Source organism: Denticeps clupeoides, chromosome 13 (genome assembly GCF_900700375.1).
Source record: "Denticeps clupeoides chromosome 13, fDenClu1.1, whole genome shotgun sequence".
In the NCBI taxonomy this organism is placed as follows: domain Eukaryota; kingdom Metazoa; phylum Chordata; class Actinopteri; order Clupeiformes; family Denticipitidae; genus Denticeps; species Denticeps clupeoides.
This window is the reverse complement of record NC_041719.1, coordinates 6530785-6555341: the sequence shown is the minus strand read 5'-3', so window position 1 is coordinate 6555341 and position 24557 is coordinate 6530785. Positions and strand designations below refer to the sequence as shown.

The 24557-nt window shown below is 45.8% G+C and overlaps 3 protein-coding genes and 1 non-coding gene across 12 annotated transcripts; 3 read left to right on the top strand and 1 right to left on the bottom strand.

The window, feature by feature from the left end:
- Window positions 1-778: 778 nt before the first annotated feature.
- Window positions 779-10702, top strand: ap2m1b (adaptor related protein complex 2 subunit mu 1b). Of its 5 annotated transcripts, none has more exons than XM_029000373.1 (13): window positions 779-968; window positions 2948-3060; window positions 5913-6178; window positions 6579-6661; window positions 7080-7085; window positions 7198-7333; window positions 7438-7582; window positions 8625-8639; window positions 9135-9254; window positions 9422-9557; window positions 9650-9747; window positions 9857-9968; window positions 10280-10414. In XM_029000373.1, exons 2-13 carry the CDS (start codon window positions 2987-2989, stop codon window positions 10412-10414), a joined length of 1326 nt encoding a protein of 441 aa, XP_028856206.1. In that variant the 5' UTR covers window positions 779-968; window positions 2948-2986. The 5 variants fall into 5 exon arrangements, with proteins under 5 accessions (XP_028856206.1, XP_028856207.1, XP_028856210.1 ...); XM_029000374.1 differs by having other exon boundaries at window positions 779-1005; XM_029000376.1 differs by lacking the exon at window positions 779-968 and adding an exon at window positions 1407-1563 and having other exon boundaries at window positions 10280-10702.
- A 4018-nt stretch (window positions 10703-14720) lies between these two features.
- Window positions 14721-18572, top strand: mmp23bb (matrix metallopeptidase 23bb). 5 transcript variants are annotated; one of them, XM_029001131.1, is made up of 9 exons: window positions 14721-14936; window positions 15018-15111; window positions 15516-15652; window positions 15881-16020; window positions 16113-16280; window positions 16454-16618; window positions 16784-16894; window positions 16976-17049; window positions 17130-18572. In XM_029001131.1, exons 2-9 carry the CDS (start codon window positions 15025-15027, stop codon window positions 17379-17381), a joined length of 1134 nt encoding a protein of 377 aa, XP_028856964.1. In that variant the 5' UTR covers window positions 14721-14936; window positions 15018-15024; the 3' UTR covers window positions 17382-18572. The 5 variants fall into 5 exon arrangements, with proteins under 5 accessions (XP_028856964.1, XP_028856967.1, XP_028856966.1 ...); XM_029001134.1 differs by having other exon boundaries at window positions 14721-15111; window positions 15552-15652; XM_029001133.1 differs by having other exon boundaries at window positions 14721-15111; window positions 16113-16253.
- A 172-nt stretch (window positions 18573-18744) lies between these two features.
- Window positions 18745-24262, bottom strand: pcyt1ab (phosphate cytidylyltransferase 1A, choline b). Its single transcript, XM_029000078.1, has 9 exons — window positions 24069-24262; window positions 23572-23684; window positions 23378-23474; window positions 22163-22279; window positions 21933-22084; window positions 21759-21837; window positions 21533-21675; window positions 20812-21000; window positions 18745-20312 (listed from the first exon to the last, which is right to left on the bottom strand). The coding sequence occupies exons 2-9, from the start codon at window positions 23680-23682 to the stop codon at window positions 20082-20084; spliced, it is 1119 nt and encodes a 372-aa protein (XP_028855911.1). The 5' UTR covers window positions 23683-23684; window positions 24069-24262; the 3' UTR covers window positions 18745-20081.
- Window positions 22519-22625, top strand: LOC114802769 (U6 spliceosomal RNA). The gene has a single exon (XR_003751784.1). It is a non-coding gene; the product is annotated as a U6 spliceosomal RNA (small nuclear RNA).
- Window positions 24263-24557: the final 295 nt, after the last annotated feature.

Sequence of the window (24557 nt, the reverse complement as noted above, 5' to 3'; positions counted from 1 at the left end):
CGGGTAAGGAAGCGGTCCCGTAGTCGGAAGGTTGCCACCGAGGAACCACTGAGGTCACGTCCCCACACTGCCCCCCAAGGGTGATGGTTAAAAGCAGAGGACACGTTTCACTGCGACAACTAATCACGTTCACTGAACATGGCCTGAGTTCAGCAAGAATGCTGCGCGTAGATACCGGTAATAATAGCGAAACGATTGAAGCTCATTCTGACTCTTTCCGTCCAGACGAGCACTCATCCTCTTCAGAAACCCAGAATGCAGAGATGTGAATTGGTGAGTGCTGGTCCTGTGAGAGGTAGCCAAACATGGGGTAGCACCATCCTACCTCACAGCCCTTATTACGCCTCGCACTGCACCTTGTATACTGCGAGCCTCCAGTACTGCTCGCCTGGTCCCTCCATCTCTGAAGGTACAAGGAAGACGCTCATCTAGACTCTTCTCCGTCTCGACCCCTCTGGTGGAATGAACTTCCCCTTGAGGTCAGAACAGCTCGGTCACTGAGCACTGAGGCATTTTAGATAAACTTGTAAACGTCATTTTGTCTGTCTTGTGGTTAGAAACTACAACAGAGTGAATAAAAAGATTGCATTCATATTTGGGGGTCCTGGTGAAACAGAATTGGTCACTTCATCGATGGTAACATGGAAGCACCTTGTAAGTCAAATGCCTTAAATGTAAATGTAAGTTTTCTTACTAGCCGCGTTATCGAGGTTATACCGGGAAACCTTGGGGATGCCGTAATCGCTGACGTCGGCGCCGCGTCGTGTCAGCTGGCCGAGCGGCCGCGGACGGGTGGCCGCCATCTTGAATTACATGGGCTGGCTGGAAGTGGAGTGACCCGTCAGACAAAAGCACTGGGCGGTGTAGCGTCTTCTCGGGAAAGCGGCTCTCCGGGGGTCCACATTCCACTCTTGAGGCGAGGGGGTGGGTAGCCTGGCCTCGGCGGGGAGAGACAACGAGCAAGGAAGGTGAGCGCGACGTTGGTGCAGCGACAGGAACCTAGCGGTGAGCAGGCTAACCGATAATAGCTAGCAGAGCAGATTCGTTCGCGAATGTTCGGTTCATTTCAGCGATCGACCAGAACCGATTCGTGTGATCGAGTCATTTGTTCAGAATCAGAAAAAAATTAATCCCGGAGGGAGTTGTTTATTCAGATTTAATTTACTTTTGAATATTATTCAAAGTAAATGAATAATAATGTTAACTGTTATCTGTACAACCAGTTGATGGCACATACGAAGATAACATATGAATGTGCAAAATTGTTTGTTTGCCCTTTTTAAAAGTATTAAGAGTTGTAAATGAAAGAGTCTGACCTTAACTGACTTTAAGTAAAACCCTGTTGAGATCAAATGATCTGAATCATTATGGCGAACTGAGTCAAATGTGTCGGATCATTGAAAAGATTCAGAATGCCCGCCACCTTAGCAAAGCTATGCTAGCGGAGGGAGCTTGTCATTGAAAGCCTTTCGGACCTCTCCGACCCAAAACCCGCGGCGGCGTTCGCAAGGTCCATCTGAGCCGGAGCCGTCGCTCTACTCCACACCGATGTGTCGTCCATCTGTGAGTGACAGGAGTACGTCGTGATATAGCGAGTTTAGCCTGTCTTGTTTAAAACGGTCCAGGTAGGTTTTCCGCTCAGGCAGACATTTTGGTCCTGGACAAGAATACACCCTCTATGCAGTGCAATGTCACTCAGGCCTCCGCTCGTGATTTCATTCATCAGTTCGCTGTTTGTCACGGTTTCACGTTCGTAATTTTATGTAATAGCTACCCCTCACCGGGTGTTAGCGTTAGCCGACCGTGTGTGTCGCCGCAGTGGGTTTGTCCCTTTTCTAGGACGGCAGACATGTTTGATGCCTGGTGACTAGTATGATACAATAATATATATAACATATATTTTTTTTATTGATGGTTCTGCGATCCCAGACACAATTTCCCGTCGGTTCGTGCAATGCGTTGTAAAACACGCAAAGCTTTATTTAGTCGGCGTGCGCCTTCAAAAACCGAATTGGCTTCCTGCAGGATTTGCTACAGGATCATGGTAGAATCTTTTCCCCTCATTCGCTCCAACGACCGCAATGTTCTTAATTCGTTTCATCCAAATATCTGTGGCGTCGTGTATTGAGCACAGAAAGTTCAGGTTGTGTAAATTTTTGTGGGTGTTGGCGGGCAGTGCACGATGACAAAACAAGATAATGCGGCGCGTTAAAAATGCAATGCAATTAAGCATTCCAGAATAACACCGTAAGTGTAAAACAGATCCTACTTCTGTATTACATGGGGTTCAGTAGTCATATTCTACACATCGCATAGTCATATTTTCAAGCCCCATCCCCCTCTTGCTGGAGCGAAACCGTATCCTTATTTCATCATTAATCTGCGTCCAGGATGGATTTGTTTTTAATGCCCAGGTCGGTTCTGCATTGAAATGAAATTGCCATGGTTATTCTCACTCTCCTCTTCCATTTCCAGTCCTGCTAACTATGCAGCTGATTTCTGCTGCGTGTTAGGTGCATTAAGCGAAACGAATATTAAACGTCTGCCCGTCACTTTCTTTCCGTTTTCTCCATTTCTGTGTTATTCCCTTCTGCATCTGTTGCTGCCGACAGTTTGATGCGTATTATGACGAATGGACAAAGCTTTTGTGGGTTTGCCAATGTTCTTTTTTTTTCCCTTTTGGAGATGCTTCTGAGCAGAAAGATCAAGTAACATTTAGATATGGAACATTTAGATATATTTTTAAGATTTTTTTAGTGTCTTGTGGTATTATGTGACTCTACAGCCTATCTGTGTCCCCATGCAGGTTTAATCGTATCAGTGTATTTTTAGGTGTTCTTGTAGTGCATCGGTAAAGATTAGCGTAACCCCCTGCGGGATGAGCGCCTGGTGTTCCCCGCTCATTGCTAAATACAGACTGTACTTTACTCTGCTCTTCCTGTTTCAGTTGTCCACCATGGCCCATGAACACTGAAGACCTGCCACCATGATTGGAGGACTTTTCATCTACAACCACAAGGGGGAGGTGCTGATCTCCCGTGTCTACAGGGATGACATTGGGTGAGCTGGGGTGGGGTTCGGATGGAACAGGCACTGATGGTGGAGAGTTACAGTGGCATGAAAAAGTTGGAATTGTTAAGATGATGTCATTACCAAATGACATGAAGTTAAAGATGACCTTTCTGGGGTTTTTTTTTTGTTGTTTTTTGTTCAAATGTAGTTTGAGAAAAGAAAGGAAAACCATGCAAAGGTTGGGGGTGATTAAGTCCCCCAAGCAAGAATTGAAAGACACAATTATGATAATAAAAAGTAACCTTGAAATGTCCTCTTTAACTCTATTCATTTTGGTAATCCGTTCATCTTGTGTTCTCTGTGCACAGTAACAGACATTTTAAGGAAGAAAGGGCGCCCAAACTTTCGCACGCCACCATGTATTACGATCAGAGGAGATAAGCCAGTCATTATGAGTCCTTATTTGTTCAAGGTGCATCATCCACCCATCTCCACATTTTTCTAATGCGCCCTGTGTGGTATCCTGATTACTAATGACTCTCCCCCATTTTGACACATCTGAGGTGCGTTTGAGTGTCTGTATGCATCTCCATCTCTTGCCACATATGTGTAGCCTTGCCTTCACACGTGCATATATGTGGGCATTATTTGTGTGTAAGCACACACCCGAAGGGGTAATTACTATAATGACATGGATTTATGGTCTTATCCAGTCTCCTGACTGCGTCTCACGGTTTCCGTGTCGTTCCCTTTGTCTCGTTTTCCTTTTCGCCCTTTCTTTGTCCTTTCATTCTCTTTTCTCTCCTCTTCCATTTTTCCCTTTTACCCTCTTGCTCATCTCTCCGTTGGCTGCTGTAGGAGTAGGTAAGGTTTGCTGAACGGTTCACGGTAATGGATTTCAGCTCCACCCCAGCATCAGATTTCCCATATAACCCTGAACCCCCTGACCTTTTTATTCTCCCTGCAAGGCGAAGATTACTACAGGTTCTGTTCTTATATCATTTTTGTTTTTGAAGCAGCTCATTTGAATGGTTTCAGATTGGTTAAGAGAGTTTGCGAAATGCTAGATCCCCACGACACTAGGATGGTCATGATAGTTACTGAAGACGTTTGGAATCCACGTTGCCATGGTTACCACTGCCACTGCTGTTGTGACCGCGCCAGGAGAGTGTGTGTGTGTGCGTGCGTGTGTGAGTTTGGGCATTAATGTGTGGCTGCGTTTGGTGACTCACCACACTGTCAAGCAGAGAGATGGGGACACCGTGTGAAGAGGGGCACGGGTTTGAAGATGGATAAAAGAAAAAGCCTGGGGTGGAGCTTTATAACAAGGCCAGCTTTCTTCACAGTCGCTCTGCATGTGTGAGCTTGCTCCATGTCCTCTTCTGTACACCCCACTAAAAATCACAATCGCAGCTCCGTCCATTAAAAAGGAAAAAAAAAAAAGTGAAGTGATTGTCATTGTGAAACACTGCAGCAAAGCTCACGAGGACACAACGAAACAATGCTTAGCTCAGTGGCACCTTGGCGGATCGGGATTCGAACCCCGACAACCTTCTGATTACGGGGCCACTTCCTTAACCGCTAGGCCACCACTGACCCATGCTGCTGTGACCCGGGCTCTACCCAGGATGTTGTGTTTTGTAATAGTGCAAAAGGAAGGAAACGTTTCACAATGGGATGTGTAATAAACCCACACTTAGAGCACTTTCACACCTTAGTGCGTTTGCTTTGGTCCGAATCAGTTGGTCAGTTTTGAGCATTGTATTATGTTCCTCTTGGCTTGGTTTGCTTTCACACAGTGTGAAACAAAATTAAATACAGGAAGCATATGACCCATAATTCACTGTTCTCAAATCTAGTGGTAGTGGTGGGTAAGCATTCTCACCAGGCCGACCACACCAGAATCGAGACCACTTGTCGTGTGGGTGTCAGTGCAGATGTTTTGGTGTGCACCTGAGTGCAGTTGTTGTGTTCACACCGGACGAAATGAGCCGCAACAAGGGGGGGCGAAGCGCAGTTGAATTTGATTCCAGCTCACTAAAACCTGCAGGGGTTAAAGCGCACTTAGAGCATTGACTAAATATTACCTGCTTTACCTTTGGTTGGGTTTTTCCCAGTAATGGCCTGAACATGTGTGGAGCTCTGTAGATAGCATGTACAATACTATACTAACATTTTCTTATCCATGATTTATGTACTCAAAATTCTGTTTAAACGGTTAATTTTTAACCTTTCCAGCCTTTCACACTCACAACTGGGGTCAAAGAAGTATGATCATTTATTTTGTGGGAAAGTCACGGATATTGTTAGAATTTCATTTTGAAGCGTAACTTCTGCCTAAAGCTGCAGTACCTCTGTTGACCACCACAGGCCTTCACACCCACTTTGAGCTGAAAATAATGCTTTACGATATCTTCACTTTTCCTGTTATCTTTCCGTCTTCTGTGATCAGATGGTATTTACAAATTATAAATTTTAAAACGTGATTTGACCTGGAATGGTTAAATAAAGCATGTTTGGTGGTTAGAGGTCAGGGTGGATAACATTGGGCCACTGGATGTAGTTTGAGCTGGTATTGACTTGTCCTTATTTGTTTGCACTTTGGAATTCATCCTTCCCTCTTTCCAAAAGTTTATTACTGATATTCTGCTGCATGATGGTCCTATGTTGGTCTTGTAACCCTTTTAGTTTCAACTACATGTTTATCAAGGTGATCAATGACCTTGCATCTTGTGCATTTCCATTTAGTTTCTGCTTTTTTGTGTTCTCATTTGTCTTGGAAATAAACTTCTCTTTTTTTTTTCCTTCCCTCACTCCATCACTTCTATAATTTGCGCATTTAATTTCTTAATTTTTGTCAGCTGTCTTTAACCCTGCCCTTTGTTCATATTTTGCTGCAGGAGGAACGCGGTGGATGCGTTCCGAGTGAACGTGATCCACGCGCGTCAGCAGGTGCGCTCCCCCGTCACCAACATCGCCCGCACCAGCTTCTTCCATGTGAAACGCTCCAACATCTGGCTGGCGGCCGTCACCAAGCAGAATGTCAACGCCGCCATGGTATTTGAGTTCCTCTACAAGATGTGCGACGTCATGACTGCTTACTTTGGCAAGATCAGCGAGGAAAACATCAAGAACAACTTTGTTCTCATCTACGAGCTGTTAGATGGTAAATTTCACCGTATAATCTGTGCAACTTGTAGTCACTCGGTCAGACTGTGTTCACTGAGTTTTTGTTGGTTATGCTTTTTAATGTAATCCACTTTCACAGCAGTGGCAGCACATGGACCTACACCCTGAGATTCTGCTGTGCTGTGGTTTTTTTAGGTTTTGATTTTTATGGCTTTTAGATGAGAAAATCAAAACCTAAAGAAAATACTACACAGTCAGATGTACCCTCAAGCCATCGTGTGTCAACCTGACAATTTTTTTTTTTTTGTGGGAATACTGGCCTCTAGTGGATGGTAACAAAGATGAAGTTAAATTCTTGAAGCTTGTTCATGTACTGCTTTGAGATTTTAAAAAATATATATATTTTTTTTACTGTTTGTTATTGTGTGGCTATGCAGAGATCCTGGATTTTGGCTACCCACAGAACTCTGAGACTGGGGCACTGAAGACCTTTATTACCCAGCAGGGTATAAAGAGCCAGGTGAGTCTTAACACACAACAAAACTCAAGTTTAAGCTGTTTTACTGCACCATGTTACTATTGACTGTTCTAAACTGGACCTTAATAGATTAAATTGAATAAAATCTAAAAGTGTTTTCAGTTAATTGTATTCTGCTTGACCTTTCTCATGTCCAGCACCTTTTAAACTGACTCTGCCCCTCAAGCTGATTACTACCCCTCCCTTTCATGTGATTAGTGCCACCGCTAATTGGGCTTTGCTGGGAAATGTGCCCGGGAATCAGGCAGTCTGAGTTAACTAATTTAGACGTAGCGAGTATTTGTGAGGGTTTGACATATAAGGTTGTGGTGAATGTCTGGAGACTTATGTCTTATTTCTGCTGTCCTGCCTATCCTGCTCCACCCGTTCTTGGCCCGCCATTCACGGTCATGCTTCCTAGCATCATGTGAGTGAATACATTTTAATGTATTTTGCAGATAATCCATTGTTTATTGTGAGAAAAGTGAAATATGCTGATTTACATTTCTTCAACCCCTGGATTTGTCCCCAAACACAAGACTAAAGAGGAGCAGTCGCAGATCACTAGCCAGGTGACGGGACAAATTGGTTGGCGTCGTGAGGGCATCAAGTACCGACGCAATGAGCTTTTCCTGGATGTACTGGAAAGTGTCAACTTGCTCATGTCACCCCAAGGTAATATCTCTTTCCCCCTTTTACCCTTTGGGTACTGCAGCTCGTACATGGAAAGTGAAGGGGATGAATGTCTTCACGTTCCCAATTCTGTCATCACCTGCCAGGTCAGGTACTGAGTGCCCACGTCTCCGGCCGTGTGGTGATGAAGAGCTATCTGAGTGGGATGCCAGAGTGTAAGTTTGGCATGAACGACAAAATAGTCATCGACAAGCAGGGCAAGGGTGGCAGCACAGACGATGCGGGCAAGAGGTGAGATGCAACTGTTGTAAAGAAAGGCATGTGCTTTGCTTTATGTGCATTCATCTTTATCTTTTATTTTTGCATGAGCTGTCCCATTAAATAAATACATCTTGAATCTAGGGAACAGTATGTCATTTTAGCATAGTCATTGCAATGTGATCATATGCCATAATGACATCGCAGCATGTATAATGCAAATGAAGACATGCGGTATGCTATATCCCTTTTGCAATTTGATTACAAAGGAAATGTGACGGTTGCTTTACTAATGTTATGATCTGATTGATCGTTAACATTAATCAGGACCTATGGTACGTCATCCCGCATATTAAGCCCAGCTCAAAAGCTAATTAAAGACTTTTATTTATTTTATTTATAAACTTTGTGGGAAATTACCATATACACACACACACACAAAAGAACAGGAAGAAAATATCATGCAGCCCTAACTATTTATAATTTGAAAATAGCTTTTCTCATGTCTAGATGCTAATATGGTTTCACTGCTCTGCTGCATCCATGGTTGACACTTATGTTGTACTGTCAGCAGTACAATGGATATGAGTAAAATGCTACATCAGTCATTTCTAGGTTCTTTCAATATTGTTTAACCATACTTACTTTTGCCTTCTTACTCATTATACTTATTATTATCTTGGTTAGCTACTGTTTTCATGTCTAACCTCACATCATGTTTACCCACATTAATTTTTTTTTAAAGATCTAAATGCAACTTTGGTGCAAGAAATTATTTAAAATGTTGACTGACCCATGATTTGGTGTAAGGATGGGCATTTTGCCTTTTTTGCATGACTTTCTATTTCTTATCACCTAGTCATATCACATTTTGGTAGTTTGTGCATTGCTGCTGCTTTAAAAAGGCTTCTTTTCTTACTGTTAGAGATCAGTTGTTGGCATCTCTTTTATTTCATCTTTAAGTGGGTGTTTGTTCCGTTGTTTGTTTTTTGGGTTTCTTGATTTTTTTGGTTTGGTTTTGTTATTTGTTCTTTTCTGTTTGTATTTTCTCCTCTCTCTCTGTGCTGGACCTCAGTGAGTTGGGGGGCAGGTAGCGTACCTCTCTCACCTGACCACACTGGTCTCCCATTCCCTGTCTGTGTCCACCTCCTCCGCCATCTCTGTTTAACTAGCTGATGCCATGCCTTTTAAAGTCAGTGGGCCAGGACTGCATGGCAATGCACCCATATGTCAGAATAACCTATAATTCCATGTTTTGCTACAGGGCTCTTGTTTAAGTCCTTGATCATTTATCTACACTTATGAATAATAAGTGTGTGTGTGTGTGTTTAGGCTTGTGCTTGGTGTGTGATTCATGTGTCTATCCAACATTGTTTGTCTGCAACAGAACAAGAACAGTAAAACAAATACAAGTAGACTGATTCATAATCCCCAAGTAGTCATGTTTCAGTCTTTTCCCCATGGATGCCTAGTAAAGAGTGAATAGAATACCTTAAGTAATACCTTTGTTCTGTTATGTATGTGTCCCCTGCTCATTGTCACCATCCTCCTCTCATCGCCACTTCTGTCTATTTTCTGGGAGCAGCGGAAAACAGTCCATAGCCATTGACGACTGCACTTTCCATCAGTGTGTGCGCCTCAGCAAGTTTGACTCAGAGCGCAGCATCAGCTTCATCCCACCGGACGGAGAGTATGAGCTCATGAGGTGTGTGTTAATGTGACCTTGCATTGTGGCAGGATTTCTGATTTGTTATGGATTTTAGTTTTTCCCCCGGTCGTGCATACGTTATCTTCTTGGTTTTTAACAGACCGTGACACTTCACAGTACGTGTAACATTTAAAAAGAAGCTAATAATGCAGCGCTCTTCTTAGGTACCGCACCACTAAAGACATCATCCTACCCTTCCGGGTCATTCCACTGGTCAGGGAGGTTGGCCGCACCAAACTGGAAGTGAAGGTGGTGATCAAGTCTAACTTCAAGCCCTCTCTGCTGGCACAGAAGATTGAAGTGAGTGAAAAGCAAAATGACTTTTTTTTTTTTTTTTTATTTGCTGTTTGTTTTGTTGACAAATTTTTACTTAACCCTGTAATCTTATTCAGGTGCGCATTCCCACCCCCCTCAACACTAGCGGGGTGCAGGTCATCTGCATGAAAGGCAAGGCCAAGTACAAAGCCAGCGAGAACGCCATTGTGTGGAAGTGAGTCAAATGATCTGAATGTTTGACTCGTCGGTGACCGTTCCGTGTTCAGGGTAAATGGGATGGGTCATTAATCTGCTCCCTTCTTCCATCTCCTCGCCGTCTGCAGGATAAAGCGCATGGCAGGGATGAAGGAGTCTCAGATCAGTGCTGAGATTGAGCTGCTGCCCACCAACGATAAGAAGAAGTGGGCCCGTCCGCCCATCTCCATGAACTTTGAGGTGAGTCGTCTTGGCCCGTAGTTGGAGATTTTTGCCCCTCACTTCTAGAATTGTGCATTATTAGGCAGTGGATGTTCTATGCATGCACGTAATTTTACCTGGGACAAAATGAGTGTAGTTGTTTTTCTGCTATTTGTAGTGTTTTGAAGAAAAATCTGTTATTTCAAACACTTGTGTACCTCAAATCCACAGCGAGTAAGAAAAAGGGGTATGAGGGCTTATTTCCTTTGGATCCCCTTAGCATTTTGCTAATTTTCTCAGGGCTAAAGACTGCAATGCAAAATCTTTACTCACCTTTTGCCCCTTTGCAGGTTCCCTTCGCTCCTTCAGGGCTCAAGGTGCGCTACCTGAAAGTCTTCGAGCCAAAGCTCAACTACAGCGACCATGATGTGATTAAATGGGTGCGGTACATCGGCCGCAGCGGCATCTACGAAACTCGCTGCTAACAGCTCCACCTCCCCCGTTCGACTAAAATGCAGTGTGGGAACGAAAGAGCAAATGGAATAGAAGAAAAATTCCTCTGCTCTGTCCATCCTGTCATGCAGCACTATTCCCCATCCCAAATCAACACTAAAACATGAAAAAAAAGTGTATGTGTTCAAGACCTGATTCTTCTGAAATGACGCAGGCAACGCGGCTTGTCCTGTGGAGATGAAAAATGTAAAACGAAAAAAAAAAAAATAACACCCTTCTGTAGACAGAAACACCCTACATGAAATTTAGTCCATCATTCACATAACCTCACTGTCCAGTAATCCTATGCATTCCATCTGTCCCTTTTGTTAACCCCTTTCCTGATTAACCCTTTGGCTTTCTGGTCTCGGCTGTAGAGTTTGGCTCTCCTGGCCCTCGGCTGAAACCAACAATTTGCTTTGCTTCTTGCCCAAATCTCCGCTGTAGTAACCAAACTGTAGTCTTTAGTGTGTAGTTGGCTTATTGATGCATCTTTAAAAAAAAAAAAAATACCCACATCGTACATTTTTATACATTTATTTTTAAACCCTTGTTCACGGGTGTATTAGTTAAATATTGTCTGTGTTTTGTATGAAGATTATTATTATTTTTTTTTGGTCAGTCCTAGTTTGCTGTTGTCCCAATGAAGCTGCTTCCCCCCTCCCCAACAGGGCTCAGGTCTTACAGGTTGTTTTTCTTGTCGTTATGGTCTAATTTCAGACCTGAAGTTTGAAGCTTGAAGGTCTTGAGCCTGTGTTCTTATGTCTCGATCACATCTTCTCATAGCTCTAGGGTTTATCATTTTCTGGTGCAGACAACATTTGTTATATCTTCTGCTGTGTTTTTCTCCATTTTGGTTTCATGTGCGACGTATTTTCTCTATATGTGACCAAAATTCTCAGATGTGTGAGGAACCATAAATTTAAGTGACAAAAAAAAAACAAACAACGTATTTAAATATATACATATTAAATATATCTTTAAAAGGGTAAAAACTTAAGTACCAAGCTGAGTTAGAGAAAATCATCTGCAGTCAGTTTTAGTGTCTTGTGTAAGAGTCTCGGTTGGGCTGGTCTGTGTGCGCGTGCGTGTGTGTGATTGTGGAGTTAAGCCCCCAGGCCGAGTGTCCACATCTCTCAGGAGGAAGGGGTCACATACAGATTCTGTTGCTTTCCGAGATTTCCCACCACATCCCAGTCCTTGTTGTCTGCACTGATGCAGCGGAAGCCGGGCTCCGTTATTGTTTACACTGGTAATTTATGGCACCCATGCCATCCCATTTCATTATATGCCGATGATCAGTTCCCCTTACCGAACACTCATGGAAAGCATTTTTGTCGGGGCCATGGCAGAGATGATGCGTTTTGCTCTCATTTACAGAACTCTACAGCTTCTAGTGTCTGCATTGGGGGTTTTAATCCTGTACACGCATTCCCTCAGACCGACACGAGCATACCTTCCCTGAGAGATGGTGTCACTTCTGTGGGCTCCCTCCTGTTGGCCTCAGTGTCTGATCTCCGTTGGGTAACTTTGTGATTGTCCAGTTAATCCTAATAAATGATATTAAAAAAAAAACATGAGTCTTGTCTTTACTGAGATTTAGCACCGCGCTGGCATGCTTATGGCCGGTGTTTTCTGTGGAGAAGAACACAGTCGTTCTGTGAAAGGAGAAAAGAGGCACGTACATGCAACTAAAGACTGATGGCTAATTAAACACTCGTTCGTCAAGCCTTGTGAAAGCGGATCTCCGGTTCCCCCTTCTCCCGCTTTTCCTTGCGCCGCTCTCATCCTTTTTGTCTTCGCCCATTCCCAGAGCGAGAGACAGCACAGGGTCAGGCCAGCCTCCCCTCTCCGCAGTCACCTGGAGTTCGGCCAGGCCCCGGGCCGCTGGCCAAATTCCGAAGGGGGGTTGGACGTTACGAGGCTGGTGCTCCGGTGCCCTTCAGAGGGGGCAGGCGGGTGTACGTTCACGAACGCCCCTCATAAGGATCCAATACTTATCTATGGACATGGAATTATTATTTAAGTTTATTTTTATGGATTGGTCCACAGGTATTAAGTAGTTATTTTATTTTGACCCACTGAGTCGGCTCAGTCTCCGGGATTTAGGGAGAGGAGGCTTATTACTCCGCGGTGGCTGACGGACAAAGACTGATTGTGTCCACGATAGTGGCATGTTTCAGTAGTGATTTCCCTTAATACTCGACTCTCCACGATAACCATCTACAGAGGCCTACAGGAGGCCGGTGTTGGGAACTGCAGGCCACCCCTGAGCCGTAATGATGAGGACAGTGAGAAACCGGGGCCTGCTTGGCTCCGGCGGCCATGTGCAATGCCGAATTGTTCGGCTGCCAAAATTTTCACCTCATCCCGGCAGAGTGGCTTTTTAATGAGCGCAGGCCTTGCATGCGGAATTGGTTAGGCTTTTTTTGAAATGGCGACGTGCGCACAGTCTAATGTGCGCGATGCACTTATTTTACGTTACATAATTACTCCAGCTAGACAATGGCCGTGCAGAGTGTCCGTAATCTGTACACGGGTTGCACTCTTGGCTTGTTCTCGTCGGTGCTTGCATTGCCTTTTATGTCCAGCAAACTAGGACCTCATCTCCAGGAGGACACAGAACTTACTGAAGCAAGCAGAGCTGTTGAAACAGATGTGTGCTTAAGACACAAAGGCGTGTGGGAAAGCGCACGTGGAGAGAGATGTGCATTCTCGGGACGGGCGGTGTTCCATCTGCCACCTGTACCAACAGGCAATGAAAAAAATATTTCTGGGTTATTTTTCATGGGTGGCGTTTTAAAACTTTGATCTACTGCTTCGACCTGAGCAAAGCGTCGTCCCCACACGCTGCTCCCCGGGCGCCTGTCATGGCTGCCCACTGCACACCAAGGGTGATGGTTAAAAATAGAGGACACATTTCGTTGTCACCGTGTGCTGAGCTGCAGTGTTTCACAATGACAATCACTTCACTTTCACTTCACTTAACAAGGCTAGATTATAAACAGACTGATGAATGAACACATCAGTGGTTACCTGAAGTGGAATGAATGATGGACAGACAGATATATAATGAATCTATGAACGTATAAAACGTAGTGGTAGGTTTTATGTCCACAAAACTTAAGTCTGGGAACAATTTAACAATTCACACAAAATCTTTGCAGCATGCATAATGTATAAGGGTGGGATTTCTGCAAATTACACATTCAATAATGCACCCTTTGAATTTCAGTCTGCTTTGGGGGCAACAAGCAAAACGAAACGTGTCCTCTGCTTTTAACCATCACCCTTGGAGAGCAATGGGCAGCCCTGACAGGCAGTGTGTGAGGACGATGCTTTGTGGCTCAGTGGCATTGGCGGGATTCGAACCCACAACCTTCCGATTCTGAGTTCGCCTCCTCACCTGCTTGGCCACCGCTGCCCCATACTACCAGCCTTAGGGATTGCTTTTTGTGGGCTATTAATCTTTGTAGTTGGTGTTCTATTTGGCTTGATTGCACGCTTGAATCATTGATTTTTTTGACTTCTTTCTTAAACAAAAAAGTTTTTGATTTGACTCCAACATGCCTGTATTATCCATTCAAGTTCAGTGTGAAGAGGGACAGACTTTGCTGCCTATATGTCATTAACCAGCCTGTGGTGGCTGCTTGCTTATGTCTGTTGTGTGTGCGTGTGTGTGTGTGTGTGTGTGTGAGAGAGAGAGAGAGAGAGAGAGAGACAGAGGGAGGGAATGTCCAGAATGGCCAAGCAGCTGGCATAGATCAGGTACTGACCACATTGACCATTCCATTCATGGACTACCTGTTAATCTTGAAAGAGTCTGCAAACCAGGCTTCATTCACTGACATAAATAATCTGACTAAACTGGGTTTTTAAGCACATAAAAAGGAGAAAGCATTTAAAAAAGACCAGAAACTACAGCTGCATAGCCAGGGAGCAGAACCTGCGATGTGGCTGACGGGAAGTTAAATAATGGTTGCATTAAAGAGTTTATGTTTAATGATGGCTCTTTGGAAGCATTTTATTGCATCTGAAAAATATAAAAATATACATGGTGTGTTGTGCTTACAACAGGCACACAAGCACAATATCTCATGCAAGCATTAGTTTATTCATATTGTACCTTCACAGAGGAGAACGTTGAGAAGTTAGAAATTAAGAATAGGGATTTTCTTTTTTTTTTTTGGCTCATGCCACAACCGCTGGTCCCACCTCCGCCGTCCTGTGATTGGTCGAGCGGCCTGTCGGTCAAGAAGATGCGGAGGCGGCCGCCTCTGGTTATTAGTTTGCGCGACACCGACCACCGTGTCAGACCGCAGCGCGCAACTATTGGACATTTAAAAACAACTACTCGGAATTAATTACAAATTAGCCACACAATGGCCTGAAGACGCCGATAAAAAAAGGTTGTACATTTTGGAGAGATGGAGCGCCTTGTTGGAGCGTCGGACCTGGCTAAGAATAATGTGAATTGGTGAAGAGTAGCTGCCGTGAAGCGTGGATAACGGGGAGGTCCGGAGGTCTTCTACATTCATCTCTTTAAAGGATTTCTTCAAAAGAAAAAAAAAAAATAATAATAATTTTTTTAAAAAGTCCCGAGATGCGTCTGGACTGTTGGGTCCCGGCGCTTCGGACCTTGGTGCTGCTGGGCTGCGCTCCGGCGTTCCCTCCGGGTCGCCAGGAAGCGGTGAGTAGAGAGATTTACCGCGGAGGTGCTGAAGGTCGCTTCCCTCTCACATGTGGGTGGCAGATATTTGAACCCGGAGAGGAGAAGGAAGAGCGCCTTCCACATCTGTACGGGATTACGCTTCTGCTTCGACCTCTTTCTTCTATATTTCCCCGTTAAAAAGATAAAGAGATGCAGATGCTTGCTTTGCCCCGTTCTCCTCCTTCTCCTTCTCTCAGTAAATTTACATTTACCAGACAGTAGTGACAGGGACAGTCCCACCCTGGAGACTTGTAGTAAGTGGGGTTTGAACCTGCGACTTTGTGGTCTTTTACCACTCCGATAACGTCCACTCTGCCTTGCACTTAAATGCACGTTGTTTTCAGCCTTTTTTTATATATATTATAGCGCTCTTCCTCCATCAGGTCTCTGCTGTGCGGTCCCTGCGCCCGTCTGTCCAGGCCCACGAGGACACCCGGTCCGTAGATGCCCTGGCCCGGTCCAAACGTTACGCCATCAACCCCTTGGGTTACAAGTGGGAGCACTTCAACTTGACCTACAAGTGAGCGGGCGGAATGCATCACGAATGTAGCACGGTGTCACGTATGGTCAGAGCTGAAAAGACATAAAAGGAAAAGGAAATGAATGCGTTTCATTCTGAGAGTGCCAGAGATGGCCAGATGTAGAACACTGTCCAGAAAGCTGGCTGTTAAGTCGATGGCAGATGTGTGTGTGAGTCGCTGCCTTAAAAAGTCTATTTCTTTGCCCTCTTTTACAATGTTATTTTAAGAATTACAAAATACCCCAACACCCTCAACAAGGATGACACCCGCAAAGCCATGAGCATCGCTTTCGCCAAGTGGAGTGACGTGTCTCCTCTGACTTTCGCTGAAGTCACTGATTCCCACAGGAACGCCGACATCACTATTGGTGAGCAACAGCAGAAAAGGAGGAAAATCTAAACTGAGCACCCGAAATGAGTCGGAAGTGGAAATCGTCTCAAGTGCATTTGCGTGTTTCAGGCTTCTACACCTTCAACCACACAGACTGCTGGTGGTCGCCGCTTCATCCCTGCTTCGATGGACTGAATGGAGAGCTGGCCCACGCATTCTTGCCCCCTCGTGGGGAGATTCACTTTGACAACCATGAGTTCTGGATTCTGGGCAAGTCTCGCTTCAGCTGGAAACAGGGTACAGTAGACGGGTCTGACATCAGGCACGCAAACACCTTATGAATGGATATGTTTAAGTAGCGTCCCGGTAAAAGTAAAACTGCTCCGATGGCTCAAGGTGGACCCCCACACCTAGCTGACAGACGTCTGGTAACATCTGGAAAGTTCTCCCCTGTTGCTCTGTCTGCCCAGGCGTCTGGCTAAACGACCTTGTCCAGGTGGCGGCTCACGAGATCGGTCACGCCCTTGGGCTCTGGCACTCACGGGACCCGGAGGCCCTAATGCATCCCAACGCCACCTACACCGGGCAGAGAAACATTGCCCAAGACGACATCTGGGGCATCCAGAGACTCTACGGTATCCCCCGAATCCCGTGGTGGAACGACTTCCTGTCCCCATTCCAGCATGGACTGATGTCCCTGTGCAGGAAGATCATTTAGCGACTGCTTTGCTAGATAAACTTGGTGTAATCTGTGCATCTCATTCTAGTTGGACCTGCCTGTGTGTCGTATCGTATTTCAGGCTGTGTAGACAAGCGACGTGTCTGTGACCCCTGGGCACGGCTGGGCTTTTGTGAGCGGAGGAGGAGCTTCATGAAAAAACACTGTCCTCGCCGCTGCGACCTGTGTTACGGTGAGGCTCTGCGCATACGCCCTTAATCTCCTACTTTCTGAAGGCTTACGTGGAGTTCGTGTCTTATCGAATGTCCACCAGACCTCCTGGACACTCTTGCCACGCCTACCCCACCCCCTGCAAACGTCAAGGTGAAGACGGTGCCTCGTGGAAAGGTAGTGGGCTTCCGGTGCGGTACAAAAGGCGCCAGGGTTCCTCCCAAAGTCAGGTAATTCATACATTTTTATTTCCCCAGAGGAACTTGACTGAATGGATGCTGAGTCTGAACTCCTTTCTTCCCACCTCCTCTGGCAGCTGGTACAAGGATGGCGAGCAGCTTGTGACGTCCATCCCAGGCTACATTGCGATTAAAGACCGCGATCTGCGGATCGTGGCCAACGAGTTCAACGAAGGCACGTACACGTGCCGCGTTCACCGTCGTGGCACTGTGGTTTCAGCCAACTCCTGGGCTGTCCGCCTGAAGCCGGAAAAGTCCTCCAACAGCTGATGTAGGGTCCTAAGAAAACCGCAGCGTGACCATCTACCATCACGTCTGGGCACCCAGATCAAAGGAACTGCAGGAAAAGTTCACTTGAGTTTGATTTTGACTTTCAGGGTTTCTGGGAAAAGTTCAAGACCAATATGGGCCAAGCTCTACCCTTCTCACATAGCTGCAAAGGCTATCTGTAATTATCTTTCCATAAAAGCAGAACAATACAAGTATAATAGAATGTAAGTCACTGTTTTGTTTCATAATTGTGTCCATAATCTGGTATGACCATCCTAGAACCATTCTCATCCAATAATCTGTGACATATGAAAAAATGTTTGCCCTGAAAAACACAGCAGCATGATTTGATTTACATGTTGGTTTGTTTCTTTACTGTTTCATGTAATTACAAGCGTGATTGACGGAATATGACTCGCTGCTATTGACACCGGTGCTGTTTTCACTCTATGATGGAACTAGGCTCGTAGTTTTTTTAGTGGAAGGGCTACTTTTACTAACACTTTGTTTACATGGTTTTGGGTACCTGTGTAGTCAGTGCTTCAACATGTCCTGTTATTATGGGGCAGTGGTGGCCTAGTGGGTAAGGATGCGGACGACATAATCCCGTAAGCGGAATCGGAATCCCGGTTCGTCAAGGTGCCACTGAGGTGCCACTTAGCAAAGCACCGTCCCCACACACTGCTCCCCGGGCGCCCGTCATGGCTGCCCACTGCTCACCAAGGGTGATGGTTAAATGCTCAACAACACCGTGTGCTGTGTATCACAATGACAATTACTTCACTCTAAAAATGTAAATGCAAATTTTTTTTTTACTGTTGTTCTCTGAGCAGTTTTCCTTCTGTAGACCTTTGCTTGAAGAAGATCATTACTTTGCAGAGTAGGGAGAGTTGGCAGTTCTTGTAGCACATCCCTAGATTGAAATTGAATTTTTGATAATTATTAATTGTCAAATTGTTTTAAAACTCCTGACAGTACTGCATATGTGGCCTCTTCATAAGAAAATGTGATCACATGACCTGAAATCCAATGGGTGACTGTTTGCAACAGTGAAACATCTGGATGACCAATGTTTCTCATACTGCCAAGCATAAGTAAGAAAATATTCAATCCTTGCGCCACATGTAGCACCATTAAAACTTGAACATTGTAGTTATGAGGTGTTGCTATGTTGCAATACTATGTATGTGTGTGTACTGTGATACGTATTTTATTTTTTTTCAAGAATAAAATGAGTTTTGAAAATGCAAAGTTCTATTGGCAAATTAAGCATTTACATTTTTACAAAACATTAATATTAATTCAACAGTAAATGTCACCTCTAGTCATTCTAGGTCAAATTTTTTTAGAGGAAAGCTTGGAATACACAAGACCATCAATTTTAATGTAACAACTGTCAGTTCAAACATTCATGTTGTGCTTTTAATGTTATTTAACAATGATTTTCAAGTATATATTTTTAAGTAAATTTGATAAGGACCACATTTGCAGGCCATAGACATATCACATTGATGAGCATACACAATTGTTCTGTGGCTATAAAAATAAGCGATGCTATGGCTGGAAAGACATGTGACATTGAAAACACAAGCATTCTCATGTATCTCATTTTTGGTCCCGCCAAACACTTCTAGGTGGGCTCTACTGTAAACATCCATTTGAAGTTCCATTTATAAAACCCCTGCATGAGTGCCATGGTGCTTAATGTATATTCAAGGAGCATGAACTACAGTTAAGACATGAATCAAGTGATTTAAAACATGCATATAGCTAGATCTAAATAAAATACTGGGAAACAGATCATTATCAAAGAGTTTAACTCTCCCATGACACCAAAACACCAGTGTAGTGGAAGGCCAAACACTATAGCATTTTACTTTCAGAGCGTAAAATTGAAAAACCACACCATAACTCAGCCATTCACTGCTGATCTGTCTCTTACAGCAGACCGGACGACGGACAACATTCCACGACTCCATGAGGGGGAAAAAACATCCTAAACCCAGTCCCGCAACCCCCATTCACATTTCAGAACCCTTCCCCCTCTCTGGGGTGAGATGAGAAGGGTTTGTGGGAATGTGGGTCGGAAATGGGCACCCTTTATTTTGTTCGTTGATGGTGAAGGTGATGATGCATTTAGTTTACAATAAACGCTTCAAAATTGTAGGCAATATATTAGACAGTGCGTGTTCACTAACATCACCTCAATTATGTCTTTGGGAATTACAGAAATAAACAATTTCAAAATAAAAAAACACCAGTAAACGTGCCCTACGTGCTTTGTCTTAAATTGCCCAGTGAAAATAGCCCCATGATGGTTTCAGTGGGAAAATATTTATGAACAAAAATGATCAGAAACATCAGATTTTTGGCATGTGGGGTGTACAGTAGAGATGTGTACAGTGTCACCATCTGACACTGAGGGACTGAAACCAAACAAGATTTAAAAAGACAAAAGTGTGTGTGGGAGGTGGAAGAACCTGACACACACACACACACACACACTCCTGATCAGAGACAGAAATGGCAGGCAGTTCAGTCTGTGCCACCGCCAATAGGTAATTTCAGGGGGGAGGTTATAATGATTAATACAAAAATCACCAGTGGCAGATTTCTACAGAATCCTTATTAATCCATTCAGGGACGCAGCTGGAACAACACAGCCAGAGTCAGGAAAGTCAATAGAACCAGTTTGCTGTGTTAGACATCATCACCATTATCATCATCATCATCATCATCATCATCATCCTCGCTTATATTGTGGGTGTCGCTGTAGTGTGGAGATATGGAGGAAGGCGGGGTCTTGCCGAAGAAGGGCAGGCGAAAGGTGGGTGACGGGGAGCGCTCCTCTCGTGTGGGGCTGCTGCTGGGGCTCTGCCTCGGGCTGATGGCCTGCAGCATCCGCCCCTTCCCCTCCTTCAGCATGTGAGTCTGTAGGAACGGTGAAGGAACAGACAGAGCTGAGAATGATGAATGGTAAATGGGCCTAGCAGTTAAGGAAGAGGTCCCGTAATAAGAAGGTTGCCGGTTCGAATTCCGATCCACCAAAGTGCCACTGAGGTGCCACTGAGCAAAGCACCGTCCCCACACACTGGTCCCTGAGTGCCTGTCATGGCTGCCCACTGCTCACCAAGGGTGATGGTTACATGCAAAGAAGCAATTTCCTTTGGGAATTAATAAAGTATAACAAAAAAAAGTAGAAGCATAGATAATTGTGTAATTTTTTTTTTTTTTTTTTAATTCTGAAACATACTTAAGTATTTAAAAATGATTTTTGTGGGCAAAACTAAGCTCTTCAAAACTAGGTTTTAAGGTTCTTAGGATAAACACACACAAAACGAGCTGACAGCCACACCCTACACAATCTTACCCAAAACAGAAACGGGTGTGTTGACCTGACCGGGCAAAGACAAAAACCAGACCTACTCACCAGTGCCCCCTCAGGGCCGAACATCTGCAGGAAGTTGCCAATGAACTCCCGCGACTTCTCCTCCCATTTCTGAATCAGGTCGATGCTCTTCTCCTCTACCTTCTGCACAAACTCCTTGGAGCGCTCTTCCACATCCCGCACCTTCTGCTTCACCTTGTCCACGCGTTCCTGGAGGTGGTACTTCTTCTCCTGGCAAGCAGAGCATACGCAGAAGAAAAGAAAAAAGCCGTTGCTGTTGACCGGAATGAATTTGTATGTGTCCGCTACCAGAAAAAAACGGCCTTAGGAGGAAATTACTTCTCGCTGGAGCTGCCCAGGTGACTAGTTTCCACAGTTCTAGAGTTCCAGGGTCTCACTGCACTCAAACAAGGTGAAAAAGGTTGGTGGTAGTAGCCTAGTGGGTAACACAGGGGGGCTGTCCCTGTAACTACTGATTGTAAGTCGCTCTGGATAAGGGCGTCTGGTAAATACTGTAAATGTAAAATGTGAATGCAAAAGACAACAGAAGGATAAAAAAAACGTCTGGAATGTTCTTGGCAGAAAAGCACACCACGTGTAGGCTGATATATAGAACATTCAGCTGCAATGGTTGCCAGATATCCAGTAACAAGACTACAAGATCGGGACGGACACACTTTAAACGCAGCGGCTCAGTTCAGCGTAACACGAACCTTTGTGCAGTTCAGGGGTTCGCTGTGGTTGCGATAGTCAAACGACTTACATTGATGAAGCTGACGTTAAGCTCCTTGGCTGTGTAGCCTCTCTGCAAGTTGCGGCGCGCGTACACGTCGTAGTCGCGGACGATGCGTGTGATGATGTCAGAGGTGGAGATGCCTTCTGTTCGTTGTGTGGGCGCAAACATGCCTGGGTGAAGGAAGGGCACAGGTGAAGGGCGAATCACCGTGGCTGCAAGCCGCGCGGCAGAATGGGCGGCTCCGGCGTGTTACCTGCGTCTTTAATGTGCTTGTACACATCATCACTTCCTGCCGAGGAGTACGGAATATCGTCGTGAGCCACGAAATCTATCTGCAAAGACAAAGTAGGCTTTATTCCGGACCGTCTGACCAAAAGAACGCTGGCGTCACTTGGGAACAATAGACAGTGCTGCTGGCCTGACTCACTCGGTGTTTAGCGAGGAACTCCGGGGTCAACGTCCACGGCGCATTGCGGACAACCTCGTCCACGTACCGACAGTGGCTGACCGCATCGTAGCGCTCGTCCTCGTTCATGACAGTGAAGCCCTTGAATTTGTGTGTCAGGTCGTCGCTGCAGACTGAAAGGGAACGACTGCGCATATTAGCCGCCCACGTCGACTGGCATCAAGCTCTGCACCGGCGGCGCGAGCACTCACCGCCTACTATCAGGTGAGTGTTGGGAAACAGGCGCTTTGCCTGCATCAGGGCCCTGGCGTGTCCCGAGTGGAACAGGTCGAATATCCCGTCAGCGTACACTCTCACTGGGCGATCCACTGCAAGGAGAGCAGAACGGGAAATGAAGTTTGGCTTAATCACGTGAACCAGTTCTCGCCTATGAGCCGGAAGACCCAGGTTCAAATCCCACTTACTACCATCGTGTCCCTGAGCAAGTCTGGGGGGACTGTCCCTGTCACTACTGATTGTAAGATGCACTGATCCAATAAGTGTATGAAACTTGTACATCAGCTTGTACCACGGGTCTGGCGGAGTCCTGAAGGTTTGATGCTGAACTGTGCTTGCGACGGCTGCACATATACTAAAATTGGATCGATACAGAGAAGATTAGCATGGCCCCTGCGAAAGGATGACATGCAAATCCTTGAAGTGTTACATATTTTGAGGGCAGTGGTGGCCTAGCGGTTAAGGAAGTGGGCCCGTAATCAGAAGGTTGCCGGTTCGAATCCCGAGCCGCCACGCTGCCACTGAGGTGCCACTGAGCAAAGCACCGTCCCCACACACTGCTCCTCGGGCGCCTGTCATGGCTGCCCACTGCTCACTCAGGGTGATGGGTTAAATGCAGAGGACAAATTTCACTGTGTGCACCGTGTGCTGTGCTGCTGTGCATCACATGTGACAATCACTTCACTTTTTTTCTTCATTCACTCATGTTAATGAGCACCTCACGAAGCAGCTTTTGGCGATGGCAATAGTGCACGAAGCAGGCGTGAAGGTGAAAAGAGGCAACTCTGTTTCTTGCATTGGATTCTTCGGAGTGGCTCCATCTTACTCGCCATAACTGCCACAGCGCAGGCCACCCCAAACTGCCCGTTTTCGCCAAGAAGTGGCTTACAGCCGTAACGCAGAGCGGAGGGAGCTAGCGATAACGTGTAGAGGTACCGCACGCTTGCGATATCTGCAGTGCCAATGGTCTGCGGGTGTGGCCAGTGCAAGCAGTGTATACATACGCGCGTGTCATTTTTAGATTGACTTACGGCTGAAGAATTTAATATTTCTGTTGTTTGTCTGACGTTTCCTTTCAACACAACGAAGACCCTAATAAGGTCCAGACGGGTCAGTATACTCTGCAGCTTGTGTGTTCCACATCCGACGAGGACGAGAGATGTGAGAGATGACAAGAGATGACCGCTTACAAGGGGTGCCCCGGTGCGCCTCCTCCATGGTGACTCGCAGATATGGAGCGGTCGCCGGCCGAAGCTCGTCTGCGAAGGGGGCGGGGCTTCTCAAGCCCTTTAAACACACACACACACACACACACACTTCAGACGTCACGCAAGGTGTCCGGATCCTGCTCACCACGTCCGCCACGTGGATGGCGGACACTCACCATGGTGCATCGCGGCGCCTTGCCCGCCGTCTCTCCATCCTCGGCCTCTCCGTTGGACGCGTCCCTCCTCCTCTTCCTCGACTGCTGTGGTCCCGAGCTGTGCGCCTCCATTCCTGCACAGAGGGAGGACCAGAGGTCAAACTCGCCACTGAACCACGAGGTGGCGCCTGTTCCACAGCAGATTTAAAGTCCCGCTAAAGTGCCGCAAGTCACGAAACCCTTACATAATTGTTCCTAAATGGTGACCCGGGGCCGCCCTTGCACAGTTGGATAAAGTTAGTGTTGGTTTATTAGTGTCGGCTTTTAAAAAAAAGAAAAAAAAAACACCTTCGCTAAATGACGTGGCGTCCGGGACAGATCTCGATCCGCCCGCCAGGGAATTCCAGGTAATTCCGTGTCACTTTAGAGCTTTGGAATCATTTCGTGACCACGGCAGCAGCCGCCACACCCACGCACGCATTTCCTCGCACGGGGGGGGTAGTTACCGACACACTTACCCCGGTTAAAGACGGACGCGCAGGAAGCTGGCGGCTCCGCCGACGCTCCGGGTTGCGTTGGAGCGGCGCGCTTGTAGCATAAATTACGCGTCGGGGGGCCGGAGCGGTTTGACAGGTTCCAGGGGAACTACAAGCAGGCTGTTTTGGGGGGAAGTGACGTGGGCGCCCTGCTTGAACACGACGCCGTAAAAAGTCCGGCGAACTTCCGGGTCTTTTGGTGAAGGCGCGCTGCCACCTAGCGTCCATTCAGCAAACACGCATATACAGGACAGGCCAAAAGTTCGGACACACCTTCTCATTCAATGTGTTTTCTTTATTTTCATGACCATTTACGTTGGTAGATTCTCACTGAAGGTATCAAAACTATGAATGAACACATATGGAGTTATTTACTTAACAAAAAAAGGTGAAATAACTAAAAACATGTTTTATATTCTAGTTTCTTTGCTCTGATTACTGCTTTGCACACTCTTGGCATTCTCTCGATGA